Below are 14550 nucleotides of genomic sequence, written 5' to 3'. Positions count from 1 at the left end.
CTTTTGAGGTGATACCACAGCATGCTGATTGTTTTTACTCACATGCCTTTTACGTCCCTGCCCTCATTTCAAGCTTCATGCATATGACTCATCAGCAAAGTGATCACATGCTTCCTCACATTGATTAGACTGACAGGCTCATCTTATCTACACATCCTCCTGCGTGGCCTGCTGGGAAGCATAGTACTAAGAATGAAGACTGTGCATGAAGTCTATGTGTATTCATGATCTAAGTCTGCTAAATTTGAAACTCTGCACATTATCATCTCACAAGCACTTTATATTTGTGAAATATGGTATATTGTAAGAACCTGCCCTCAGTGGAACACCAGGTGACTTACATTGCTTCTAAATGTAACACTGACTGGTCTTCTGCAACCTGGGACACTGAGCAACTGGCTCTGTCAAGTATTACTTATGAACACACTGGAGAAGTAGAAACCTTTGCATTCTGGCTGTATTGATCAGGATCGCATCAGAAATATATGCTTTGCATCAATCTTTGCCTCCTAGAAAGACCTTGAATCTTGCACTTAAATAATGAGAGATTTCTCTTCACATAGTCTTGTAAGTACTTCCACCGTTTTAGAGGTGGGAAATGAAGGACGGGGAGACTGAGTTACCATTGCACAGGGATCTAAGAAGAGATCCAATTTCTTATTGTCCTGGCTATGCAGCCAGCACACTCGCTCCTCATATCATGATGGATACCAGAGACAAAAACCAAGACTGATGATCAGCCACATTCCCTGGAATAATTAAGATGCTGTACTAAGATCATGTGCACAAATCCCACGTGACTCTCACTCACCTCTACACTGAACATTAATAAGTATCTAGCAGAAAGCAATGTTTTACAAGCATATAAACATCTATCTGCTGCACAGCTTTTTGCTGCATTAATACAGTATTATGTACCACCATGAATATTTCACTAAATCTGCCTCTTCTAATACCTGTGATAGCGTTTATAGGTTTGATGTCAAAATCTAAACTACAGTTGGCACCAACAGTCTAGGTTCCTCTGAACTTTTCCATTCTGAATATCCTCATATCTCCAAATTTGATGCAGGTTGCTGTTATGAGGGTTTAATAAAAAGGGAGGACAGAATACTGCCAAATTTATCTTTTCATCAGATAGACTTTGAAAACCAAGACTATTTTTGTTTGCAACAGTACACATACACCCCTCAGGATAAGGATGTTCTCCACAACAGCTTCATGTGATAAAAAGACAAATTTGATAGCAAAGACAATGACATATCTCCTGACTCTTCAGGAGTCTAAAGGAGTACTTTCTGTAGGTACAGACCAGAAAAACACAGATGTATCTAAACAGCACGGGAACAGCCAGTCTGTTTCCAGGATTAAATACTTCTTTCTGATCTTAAAATGAAATCTTTTCCCTGACAAAATAATAATGAAACATTTCATTATTGTTCTAAAATCTCCTTTTCCAAGTCCAAGTTATACAGAAGGTGATCCACTGGCATGCTTTCATGCATTTTGTAGCTCAGTAGTCTGAATTTTCAGCAAGTCTCATGCATCTCATATGTCAGATCTGGGTAAGCACTGGGCAGATGAGCCATACACTTGCAGTAATTCCAGCATGTATAAATCCACATATAAATCCACATGCATACATCAGCTGTGCAAGTAGCACACTGTAGGTCCAAAATGCCTATATTAGGAATCACTGTACCTGATCTCGCCAGGTGCAATTAATACAGAGCACCTGGTTTCTCAGCCACTTTGAGCTTCAATTGCCCTCTCATTTGGAAACATCCACTGCTAAAAAGATGCTCCAGTTACTGCTGTATCCATTTTGGCAATACCTGCCTGGCTTTTTGCTCTGCCAAAAGAGATTCTACTCTGAGATACGTTGGAACAAATACTGTTGAGGAGAAAACAGAAAAAGTTTTTCCATTGTCAATGAAGCATTTTTGATGTGATATATAGAGCAAAACATGCACACTTGAGGCTCAAGTTAGGAGTTCCAGAAACAAAATTAAATAAATAGCAACAGAGACTAAAATCCAAGTCATTTCCTATTTTGTTGGGCTTTGAAATCATTAGCAATATGACAATTCCTTTAATCATCAGAAAACATTATTAAGTAAATTCTGCCTTGAAGATTAGCTAGAAAATCCTACAACTCAGCTTTATGTAGAAAATAGCAGTTTTGAACTTTTTTTTTTTAAGCAAGGAACGAAAAGAAGAAATTTGACCACTCGAAACATCATACGGAAGAGAAAAAGAAGCACCAGTTCCAGAATTCCAACCACTTTTGAGTTCACAATATTATCTTGAGTACAGAATACCAACCAGCCCCTTGGATAATAGCTCCAATCCTCTTTTAATGAATATGTATTTAAAAAACAAAAAAACAAAAAAACTGGAGAAGTTATTTTTGACATCTCCAGAATTCTACTTTTGGTACATTGCAGAAATAGACTGATAACCATACTTGGCACGGCAGAGACTTGAACATATAGCATCAGTTTCTACAGCAGATCTTGCAAGCCAATTACTGACTTTGGGGTGAATCGCCCTCTCTAAATACATATATTTTTCAAATGGGTGCAAGGCTGCAAATGATTTTCATTGAATGAATAAGTATTTTTTATAGTAGTTTTTGATGAACTTCTCATAGCTGCTGTAACTACAGCTTTAACATCTGCTGTTTATTACTCCTAAGCACAAATGAACGACAGTCAAAGCACTGACTTACGCACCATGGGGGAAGAAAGTGTAAAGGCTGGGATCAGTTCCTGCTCTCAGCCATCAGCACAGTTGTTTTCCTTGCAGGAGCTTCTACATTAGGGACAGCTTGACAAGGCTGGCTGCTTGTCACAACTCAGTATGCTAAACTGAAGTTAGCTATTGCTTGCTCTCTTAGTACTTGAAAATATTTTCAATTTCACTGTATCTCTGTGTACTACTTTGTTGTTTTTACTTTTTTTTTTTTTTAAAGCTGTATGCTTATTATAGACACTTCACATCTAAAGCTTTCGAAGAACATCACAGTTTAACATCACTAGCTAAACATACACCATTAAACAAAATAAAGCAGCCATTAGAAGCTAATAAAAAGCAAATAAAACCTAAACTCCTTACTGACCCCTCTGGAATTAAGAGAGGTCCAGCAGAGGCGCTTGCTGAACTGCTGGCTTTTATCCATAGCAGACCAAAAAGCTACAGCGCTCGCGATTTCTTTAGTATAAAAACAGCCGAGCAGAGACAGAACCTCGTCTGCTCTCCGGTTAGGCATCAGGAGGCCTTACACACGCTGCGCAGCAGCACCCGAGCCGCCAGCACACAGGCCTCGCTAGGGCCGCCACTGCAGCTATGGGCAGACCTCACCCGCCTTGTGAGGGGCAGTGAGCGAGTCCCCGCTCCGCGCCCTACCGCCGGCCGCCGTCGTGCCCCTGCCGGGCGGACACACGGCAGCGCCCCCGAGGCCCTCACCGGCGCTGCTGCGGCTGCCGCGCATGACGTCACCGCACGCGGAGCCCATGCGCCGCTGGGCGTGGAGGCGTGCCGGGGCCGCGGCTGCCGCGCCCGCTGCCGCCAGCCCGCCCTCCCGCCGGAGCGCCCGGGGCCGCCGCATCTCGCCCCCCCGCGGCCGGCAGGGAAGAGGATGGCGGAAAGCGAGGCCGAGACCCCCAGCACTCCCGGGGAGTTCGAGAGCAAGTACTTCGAGTACAATGGGGTGCGGCTGCCGCCCTTCTGCAGGGGGAAGATGGAGGAGATCGCTAATTTCCCGGTGAGGGACAGCGACGTCTGGATCGTCACCTACCCCAAGTCAGGTAGGCGGGCGGGCGGCGAGCGGGAGCCTCTGGGTGGGGGCCGTCCGCTGAGGGCCGGGAAGGAACGCCGCGCCCAGGTCGGCCCCCGGGTGGGGCTGGGGCCGAGGGAAGGGCGTCCGCCGCCGGGTAAAGGCGCCGCTGGAGGCGAGGAGGGCCGCCCGGCGGGGACAGATACGGCACACGTTATTCTTGACGCGAGCAGCTGTACCTGTCGTCTGTTCCGCAGCCCCGCCGTGCCGCCTCCCGGAGGCGGCTGCGAACATGTGCCCCGAGCGCATTGTGGCTGCGCCGGCTGGCCGCACATAGCCCCGCCGGATCCACCAGTGTGCGTTCCTCCTCTGAGCGCTTCCTGCTTCGCGTGTCGTGTTTCTTCTCTTCTTATCCTCCCCATTAACGCGCAGAGATGCTGAAGTAGAGTTAACGTGGGTACGGTGCTGTCTGCAGAGAGGCAGCAATATGGTAGCTCTGTAAGCACCTGGTAACGCCAACAGCAGCGAGCAGGTTCTTTACAAAGCCCGCTCCTGAGTGACTGCCCGGCAGTAGGACGATCTCTTCCTAAAAAATTCAAAGTCTGCTGGAGGTGACTGATTTTAGCTCTGTAAATACCCTTGTATCGCAGGTTACTGACCAGGTGTGATCATTTTGCTGTTCATTGTAAAAATGGTTCTTTTCTGTTTCCCCTTGGTGTGCCGCTTCAGAAAGATGCACATTTGCAAAAATGCAGCATCTACTACATTACCATTTCTCAAGGAGTTTGAAATGTTTGTCTTCACTTTTATTTTTTGTAATTCATTACTAACGATGCTCTTAAAAACTGTCTGAAGCTTGATGGATGCATCAAGCATCCATCAGTACAGCACAGGGACAAGTTATGGGCTGGTGGGTGGTCCCCGAAATGCTGTGATTAGGAAGAGAGAGCCACAGACATACTGGTCTTTTAAAGACATATTTAGCATGCAGAGTGCAGAAAGAACACAGTTCTTTTACTTTTAAAATTTCTGTTTTGGGAAGCTGGATTCCTGTGCTAGTATAGCACCCAGCTTGGCACATTGCTACATATCCTCAGCTAACCTCGGTTTTCAGGCACAAAATAGCTCTGATACAGCACCTGGCAATAGATTAGCTCTGATGGCTGTGCAATTGGCCATGGGAAGCCAGCTTGCAGAGTCAGATGTGATTTACTGTTACTTTATGAATATAGCAGGTTTCTCAGGGCAGCCCTGAGGTCAGTGACAGGCACCTGCTTACTTACAGAGCTAGAGGATGACAAGAGAGTAACTAATAAGCAGCCTCAAAGCAAAGGAGATAGAATGACTGAGGGCTGGATACCCAAGCTGGAGCTACAGTGGTGTGGGGAGGAGATAGAGGGCGGCCTCAGAATGAAAATGGATGCCAGAGTATTTTTCTTGTCAGGAAGGAGAGTACTTAGAGTGGGTCTTGAGGAGTCTGGCGTTCTTGTCATGGAAATAGGCTCTCAAACACAGCCATAATGTCTGCAGTCTCTGGGAGGAAACAGTTCACCTTCAAGTGGCCTGAGTGCTTTTGGAACTCTTGGAGCTTGCGTTGTCTGCTGATCCTACATGGCATACAGCTCAGTGCCTTATTTCGGCTTTCTGAGTCAACTGTGAGAGGATCTGATGACTACGGACAGGACTATCACTAGAAGTTAGACAGTCCTGATGTCATTTCTCATTGATTTACCCAAGGTCATGCAAAAAAATTACAGCAAAGCCAGATATTACATCCAGAACTCCATATTCTTCTCTATTACCTTAACTGTAGCTCCATCCTCCTGTCTCTCAGAAGCACTGAGAAAGATTTTTCTGTTAACTGGAGGTGATGAGAATTTTTGTAATCAAAAAGTAGTTTTACAAAACATACTTTGAGCACAAAGTATAATAATCCCATGAATTTGGCGTGAGATACTTTGGCATTCTTGGGGAATCTTTAAATGTAAAGCAGAACAGCAGGATGTTAAGAAAAGAAAAATGCGCCTATTTCAAATCAGTTGAATGTAAAACGTTTGTTATGAAAATGAATTTTCTTTATTGTTCCACCAGCTTTTCATCTGCTCAAGTTGTGGAAAGAATATGCTAACAAGCCCTTCTGCTAAATGTGGGAGGCCAGAATTCCTACCTCTTACTGAGCCCTGTGTAATACTCCAGTGTAAAATCAAAAGGCTCCATCAGTAGCTGTGACCGCATGCTGGTTTATCTGACTGATGAAGAAGCACATGTACCATTTTGCAGGCATAATCTGGAAGACTGGATGAGTCTGCCCTAAACGAGAGATGGAAATAGTGCTTGGAAATAATTACACCGGTAGATTGGGGGTGACCCAGGAAGAAGCTGGGTGATCCAGTAATGACAGAAAATTGAATGTTCCAGTGGCCTTACTGGGAGCAATGTGATAAGCTTAATGGAAAATTACTCTGCTTTAATGTAATTTTCACTGATGGAGGCTGAATAATGATACTCCTTGTATCATTAATTAATCCTAACACCTGCCCCCAATCGATGGTAACAACTTTTGGTAGCTGCTGGACTAGGAGAAACTTGTACATAAAACCTCGAGGCTTATTTACATACAGACGTATGTAAATGTCAGTGTGCATGTATGCTTTTACATATGTATATGTTAGAGCAGTAATTATAGAGAAACTTTTTTGTCATGGTAAACAGTTTAAAATCAGTGAAAAGCTTAAGTCAAGCTTTATATTTCATGCCACTTTGTAGTATAGTATAGGCAGAGCTGAACAGTATTCATTGAGATTTATAAGTGTATAGTAATATCGTTCTATATAGCACTAAATAACTGGAGCTCACACAACAGACTGCTTCTCAGATGAGATGCAGTGTTCCGAAGGAAGTACACTTTACATCTGTAATAGCTTTCCTTGAACTCTCTCATCTTGTGGGGTTTTCGTACGTTGCTTGAGAATTAAAATTCTTCTCTGTAAACTTAATAAAGTATAAAATTAATGATGAAGCAAGTTCTTTCATGGTATTTCCTCAGTGACCTATGGCTGAGAGTTAGTCTGTCTACTGGCTAAAGTCAGTGATTTCAGTGGAATATCCATGCCTAAAATAGAGTATTGACTCCATGTTCACTTAGGTTTTTTTTTGCCATGCCTTATGATGCCAAATTCTGACTGTACGTGATCTGTCCGCTTGCTTCACTCCTAAGTGGTATGCAGTGGCTAGCTTCCTTAATACTGCATTTGTTCTGAGGGAATGTGCATTGTGTGTTCTTGGGTCAAAGCCCAGAGATTAATGCCTTTTGCAAAATTGGCAATTTGTTAAAGTGAACTATTTACATTATTAACAAAGCTGTCTCTCCAGTGTTGATTATTTTGCCAAATAATTTTCTGGAATCTTGTGGCAGACATCATCTTTAAGTTCAGTCAGTTTGCGAGGACTCTTTCTCTTCTGACTCATTGTCTGGTATGGAATGCAGGCGCTGGATATGGTCTTCACCTGTCTGGAGGTCTGTCTTTTTGTAGATAGCATTTTGAATTTTCCTTGCCAAGCTGTGTTTCTATCACTACCCACTGACTTGAGGGCATACGATGGCTCGCTATAAGCCTTAGGTTTTATAAAGTGCCAACAGTGGATTTGCAGATCAGTTCAAGAATAACTTTCCTATGCGTATGTTCTTATCTTTCAAATTCTTGCTTAGCCTTACTTAAGCCTTAAGCCTTGCTTACCTTCAGTCTTGTATGAAGTCAACCAGGAAAAGTTCATTTGTTCAAAAGTTCACTATTTTATTTTCTTAAATTAAATCTGTATGTACAGAAGGTAGCTTCTCTAGGTATCTGTTGATAACTGCGTTGCACACATCACTGATTTTCTGCCTGCTCCAATTGCCCATGCTTCTCCCACTGCATGCATACCACTCACTTGCTTAACCTCTTCTATTTCCAGTGCTCCTGAATGCAGCACCTTCTCTTGCTGGACATTGCCATCTCTGACCAGGAGGAACTCAGGTTTATCATACTGTCTGTTCCCTTTCCCTTGTCAAATATTGGTGCTCTGAGTACTTTTTTCAAGAGCCTGTTTTCCTCATACCATAATCTCTATTATTCATTCCATGCTAGGGTTGCTATGCATCCCATGGTTTTTTTTTTTTTTCATTTATAGGGGGAAGCTCTTTGATCCATTGGCAGTTACAACAGTAGAGGAAACCTCTAGACTGTGAACTAGATATAGAGCGTTCAATGAGCCCCATTTTTCTCACCTGTCTGATTCTCCATGTAAAATTAGCAGATTTATGCTCATAAGCATCTAGAATATTGTCTTTGTCAGACTCAGTGCTCAAGCTATTATACTTGAGGCAAAAGGAGGGATGTGTCTGCATATACTTTTCCTCTAGCTGTGAAATTTGTTCAGGGATTTCTTATCTCTGGTTGCTTGTTTCTTCTCCTTCACTTTCTGTTTAACTATCTGTGAGACTATGTTACAAAAACAGATTAGAAAAATGTCTCAATTTAATATACTATAAAGAAAGTGTACCAAGTGACTATACTTTGTGTGGAAATCTTTGTCTTGTGCAATCCCACCCTGCTTCTTGTCCTCAGATGATACAATTTATTGACAGGATTGTTAGGCACATACCTGAAGCAGAAACCAGTCCTGCTGGTTGAGTGTTATTGTACTGCACAAAAACACCCTTATTCAACATGGAGAGTATTATTTCTTAACTAGGATTACATGGTTCCACATAAACTATGCTTGCAGGTGCATCCTATACTTTGTGTTCATCAAACTCACTCGCTAATGTATCTGCAGTTACCTACCATAGCAGACAGTGAGTAGGTGACAGATCTGTGCAGAGCTGCAATGATTACATGCTATTTCAGGGACTCACAGCTCCTGTCCTGCCTACCCATGAGCTCACCCAGCTGTGGCACAGTATGCTGTACTTCTGCAGAGTCCTGGCCTACTGCCTAACTGGCAAACCTATTCCAGTTGCTACCCCAGAATGTGGCAGACTGACAAACATGAACATGAGGAACACGATTCTTCCCACCTAGCCAGACATGCGCAGGCCCAACAGTGCTGACAGTCAGTCCTGATTTGTGCAGACATAAAGGAGAGGAAATAGGGTGAAAGGTTCTCTGTAGTTATGCCCTATCTATAGGAGTTCGTGGACTGAGAGCTGTCAGACACAGGGAAGTGAGTTAGCTGCAGTGGGTTGCAGAGTTTTCTTACCCTGGTTAATGGCAGGGCTGAGAAGGCCTTATGCCGTGTAGCTGAAGATTCTCAGGGAGCAGGGACCCTCCATGTGAATGTGCTAAATTAGTTGATTTGCCTTGGTTTCCAGTCTTCTTACAATGAATTCTTCCCAAGAATTTTGTTGTTATATGAGGACTACTCCAAAAGAAATGCCTCCTGTTTTACGTTGGCCCATGATATCAGAGGTAAATGATGGTGGTATAGCAGTAAATGTTGAGCCTTCCTGCCAGTATTCTGTTACATTTCATTGTCATTTCACAGTTGGCAGCAGGAGGGCAGTCTGACAAAATGGCATATGGAAGTGCCAACAAAGCAAAGGTTTGTCACTGAATTCCTCCATGCAGAAAAAATGGCACTCACTGGCACCCATGAATGCTTGCTGAACGTTTATGGAGGCCGAAAAGTCAATGTGAGCACAGGGAGATGGTGGGTGGTGCATTTCAGCAGTGGTGACAGCAACAGTGGGTCACCTCCACTGGTGCAGATTTTGACAAGCACAACATGCAGGTTCTTGTTTGCTGGCAAAAATGCATAGCTAATAGTGGTAACTGTGTTGAAGAATACTGTTTTGTAGCTGAGAATTTGCTCTATCAAATAGTATTATTGTGGTCTTTGTACCTGTTGTAATTTCTGTGGAAATAAATAGGAGGCATCACTTTTGGAGCAGCCTACATATTTTTTTAACAAGTTTATTCTCTTGCAGAATAGCCAGACTATGCAATTCTGGTTTTATAGTTACAGAACAGTCTCTATGCAGGATTTTGGTGCCTTGAGTTTTATCAGTTTTCATCTAAAGAATGAATTCAAATGTTACTGGCCTGGAGGCATGCCTTAAAAAGTCACAAAATTGACTTAAAAATCAAGAGATTTTTAAACAGAATACACTTCAGATTCTTTATCTTTGCCCTCTGGTTTCTGAGGCAACATTATATGTGCTTACAGGTCACAGGGAAGAACTTGAAAAGATGTCTGGCCTCTGTTAGTTTTGTGAATGTGAATGAACAATTCCATGTCTTGGAAATCAGAATGTTGGTACTTCTCTTTTCCAGTAACAGGAAATCGGGGTTATTCAGTTTCTCCATCTTGAGTAATATGTAAAGCTCAGGTATCATGTACCTCTTTAATACAATGTGAAGGTGCTTCAATTCTCATGCCAATTGACAGAAAGGAATGAAATTGTGCAAACTGAAAAGGATCAGCAAACTGTGTTGGGTGATAGAGATATTTCCTGTGAGATGTCTTGTTCAAGGCTGATATATAGGGTTCATATTTGAATTTGATTTCATGCTCTTGGTTTTGGTGACGCAAATCTCATTCTTTTCAACTACTGGAAGAGTAAATATTCTGCTTCTCAAATGCACTCCATTGAGGACCACCCAGGTGCAGAAAGTTAGATTTGTACACCAGTGTTTGTAGGGGTCAGGGCCTTTGGATTCTTGGGCTTTGATTGAAAGCTCTTTTGAAATGGGATTATCTTTTGTTTGTATGTGTAGCTCAAAATAGCAGCCGCTTTTGACTCAGTCCCAAATGTCACTAGGCAAAGAAATGATAAATAAAAACTTCATATAACAAGTAATTGAGGACAACTGAAAGTTTGTCACTGATGTGTTTGACTTGATTTCAGTGGGAGTGGAATTGAATAGCTTCTTAAGTGCCTACAGCAGGAAATAAAGGTTGAGAGGAAAAATGTGTCATGGAAAAGTTGTTTTGGTTATCTAGCTATAAGTGTTTCTCTCACGAGCCATATATCAAGACAGTGAAGATGTGTTGCTGGAGACAGAACAAATGGTTCAGAAGAGGAAGAATTCTCTTGTTACCTAATAGGTATTGCAGGTCTCCTGCAAATGTAGCATAATTGCCTTCCTGCTGTGAAGTAGTGCAAAACTCAACCAATTTGCTTTGTGAAAGCTATCTCAGGAAAAGAAAATGGAAAAAAGATTTTACCCTGTGTAAAGTATGTATTCTGGACGTAAGTGAAGTCAGTGTTGAGTGGATTAGATGAAAATGACCTCAAAAACTGAAGAATTAGGAAACTACGTAAATCAGTGAAACCAAACAAATGGTTATTCTCGTTTTGTGTTAATATTCATCTTCCTTAGTGAAGATGTTAATGAAAGGAAGCAAAATGCTTGAATGTAGGACTTAATTGGATTAAGCACACAAAACTCTTCCTTCTTGTTATTCAGACTTTTATTTAGTGACTTTTCTTTTATTCCTACTAATTCTGCTAAAACGAACACCTTATACTGAAGTGAAGAAACTACCTCCTGTTTTGTCCCATCAGAAGTGATGCAGAGTTTGGTATACTGGACATTTGTTACGACTTCTCCAGAGATTCTGTGACTTTGCAGAAGTCATTTAATCTTTTCATTTGCATTTTTCATTTGAGGTGTATGGATGAATTTAGTTTCTGCCCAAATTCACACATAGCAAGAAAAAACTATCTTGGACAAAAAATGTCATCTACTATCAGTATTTTTATAGATAATCTAGCAGTAAGCATCTAGGTAGTAAAGCTGAACACATAAGAATGCCACTATGTTGGAATGTTTTATTGTGTGTTCTTTTTTGGTGGTGGTGGGGTTTGTTTGTCTTTTGATGGGATGGGGTAACAAGCAAAACATTAGTGAAGCACCCAGGTGTCATCACTTTTACCCCATTCAGATTTTCTGCAACACTTTAGGGAATCCAGAGAGATGGAGCTTAAGAGCTGAAAGAATCGTGGTTCTGTACATCTAAGTCTTTTACAAACTACTACAGAATAAATAGACCATTTATGTCATATGTTAATCCTGTAACATACTGCACATTCAGCAGCAAGAAAAAATGTGGCTGTGTACGTGCAGACAAGACAGCACAGCAGAAGAAGCACTGTCTTAATACCATTTCAAATGAAAGTGCACTCTCATGAGACCTACTGTGAGGAGGATGGGGTGTACTGAGGAATGTCGGGAAAGGAGGCGTATTGGGGACTGAAAGGGTGGAAGGGAAGTTTAGCTAGTGGAGGCAGGGCCTGGAACAGTAAAAGAGAAAAAGGAAAAGGAGCACCACTGGAGAACCAACTAAGCAGAGATTTTTGTTGCTAGATATCAAAACACATTTGTAATTTAAAAAATGCAAGCTGATTTCATGTGCTGTTACCCAGCACCATTTATGGTGCAGGATGTGAAGGCTGTCATCCAATGGAAGGCTGCAAGTTCTGGGTGATGTGTAATTACATTAGGTCACCATATGGGGTATAGACAATGGTGTGGAATTAGCCCTTTACTGTGTCCAAGTGCACGAGTAATAAATTCATCCAAGCCAACAAAATGAGACAAGTGTGAAGCAATTGAGATGAGACACGTTCAGAAGATAAACACTGGATGTATATGCAGCAGTCAAGATTGATCAGTACATTGGCTGCTTTGCAGTGTCTTGTTGATGTAAGGCAATCATAAACTAAGGTTAACCATTCAGTTAAAAGCCTGTTTACTGCTACTGCCAGAGTAGCACAGAGCAGCTACAGGCATTGCTGAAATTGGATTTCTTTATACATATGTAGTTGAAGTGCACGTTAATAATGATTAATGTGAGTATTTATGAGACATAGTGTGCTCTTTTCAAGGATTTTGCAGCAGCACTGAGTTAACCATGATGACACAGATTGGCAGATGCCCATTTGTACTCTCAATTAGATCTATTTATTTCCGTTTCTGATTCTGGACTCAATGATCTTTAAGTCTTTTCCAACCTGAGCAATTCTGTGACTCTATGAAGAGCAATAACAGAAATAGAACAGAAATGACTGTAGCTTGTCTAGAGCTGCAATTCTGTAATTCAGCATACAGAAGGAATAACAGTGTGTTAAATATGATTGGGGGCGTGGCTACCATGCAAGCAATGGTTTTGCTCAGGGCAGCTTTTATGATGGGCAATGAGGGGGATGCTGTCAGATATCAAATGGCTTCCTCCTTGGTGTTACGCTAGCTGACTGAAGAGGCTGTGTAGTCTCATGCATAGATTAAAAATGTTTATTGAAATTCCAAAACAGCTTCTTTTCCTTTTTTTTTTTTTTTTTTTTTTTTTTTTTCAAATCTCATATCTGCAATGCTTTCACATGATACTACTGGTACACTGCCTTCTTGTAATTTAACTGCCTAATATATGCAAACACAGATAAATGTGTAGGCATGTTTTGTCTAACAATTTTCCCGGGAAACTGTGAGATTGAAACCAAGGCATGGAATTGCATTTTGGTTCACTATGCAACTCTGAATATGGACCAAGGCACTTCAGGAGGTGACAGACATCCTCCAGAATACGCTTATCGTAGGGGAAGGAAACGGGTTCACAACAAAAGGTTACAAGGACAACCTCAATACAAGTTTCTATTATGGATGGCCCATTGCCTCCTGCCTTTGGATCCTCTTTCAATCAGCAGAGCTCACTGTGCTGCTCTGCATTTAGTCATGGACCATATTCCAATAGTGTAGACCAGGACATAGTGCTATAGTTGTCCTAGGAAATCAGTGACTCTAAGGATAACTAAGCACTTCCCTGTAACTTAATGAAGTCCTTGAGGGTGAATTTTAAAAACAATGCCTTGTCATTACAGCAGTGTTCTCTTCTGCTCTATGCTTTGGAACAGTGTTGTCACCTGTGTGAAAATGGAGGGAAATGAGACCCAGTGTGGGGGACACATTACTGGAGCTTCTGCTGGGGTAATGTGTTAAGTAGTTTGGGCATGTTTTTGTTATATGGAATGAGACTACTAGAGGAAGAAGCAGGATACAGCTGAGGTAAGATTGGGGTAAGGACCTGCACCTTCTTGACTATCCAGAGAAAAGGTAGGATTTGAAAAATCTAGGAATACCCTGAGGAAATGCCCCCGCCAGTTTACAAGTTTACATGGACACCATTTACTTATTTCCTCATGTTTGAGGTAGGATCTGCCCTGTAACATATGTTAGCCCATTGAAAGCATTCTTTTCTCCATGAATTACTGTCATAGTGAACCTACCCTTTGGTATGCCTGTATGAGCTGATGTGCTCCTATGCTGCTATGAAAGGAGATGTGTCTCTGGATTGTGGGGAATTTCAAAGAGTGAAGCCCAGGGAAAGAGGGTAACAACTGAATGTACTGGGTTGACTTTTGACCTGATCAACCTTGAGTAAGTTGGAAAAGGGTAAAAAGAGGGATGTAATTCCATCTGCTACAGTGTGGTAAGGCAGGAAGCAAGAATGGAGCTTTAACTCATTTATCTTTTATTTTCACGTTCCTTTCAGAGAGGTTATACTGCACGCTTCTTCTTTGTGCTGCTTTATACCATGGCAGCGTGTTTAATTTGGTGAGCAAAAAGAGAGAGAATTAATCTAAGGATGCAGATAGATGTCCTCTTTTATAACCATCTGCAGTAGCACAAAATTTTAGTGTCCTTAGCTTGCTGTCACTTCTTAAAGCACTGCCTGCAGAGCATTATGTGTGAATGCATTCTAGTTTGTCTTCAGCAAAATTAGGTAGGTGA

At 41.9% G+C, this 14550-nt stretch overlaps 1 protein-coding gene across 2 annotated transcripts in view; it reads left to right on the top strand.

Annotated features, from left to right (window-relative positions):
* Positions 1–3595: 3595 nt before the first annotated feature.
* The window catches only part of SULT4A1 (sulfotransferase family 4A member 1), a 30766-nt gene continuing 19811 nt past the window's right edge, over positions 3596–14550 (top strand). For both annotated transcript variants that reach the window (XR_006182113.1, XM_042890327.1), the window contains exon 1: positions 3596–3809. Coding sequence is in view for 1 of the 2 variants with exons in the window: in XM_042890327.1 (XP_042746261.1) it covers positions 3641–3809 (169 nt within the window). In the remaining variant the exon portion in view is untranslated. The remainder of the gene's footprint in view (positions 3810–14550) is intronic.

The sequence above is a fragment of the Lagopus leucura genome, unplaced genomic scaffold, assembly GCF_019238085.1.
Source record: "Lagopus leucura isolate 7727_CA_CO unplaced genomic scaffold, USGS_WTPT01 Super-Scaffold_100159, whole genome shotgun sequence".
NCBI lineage: Eukaryota > Metazoa > Chordata > Aves > Galliformes > Phasianidae > Lagopus > Lagopus leucura.
This window is presented reverse-complemented; position numbering and strand designations above follow the sequence as displayed.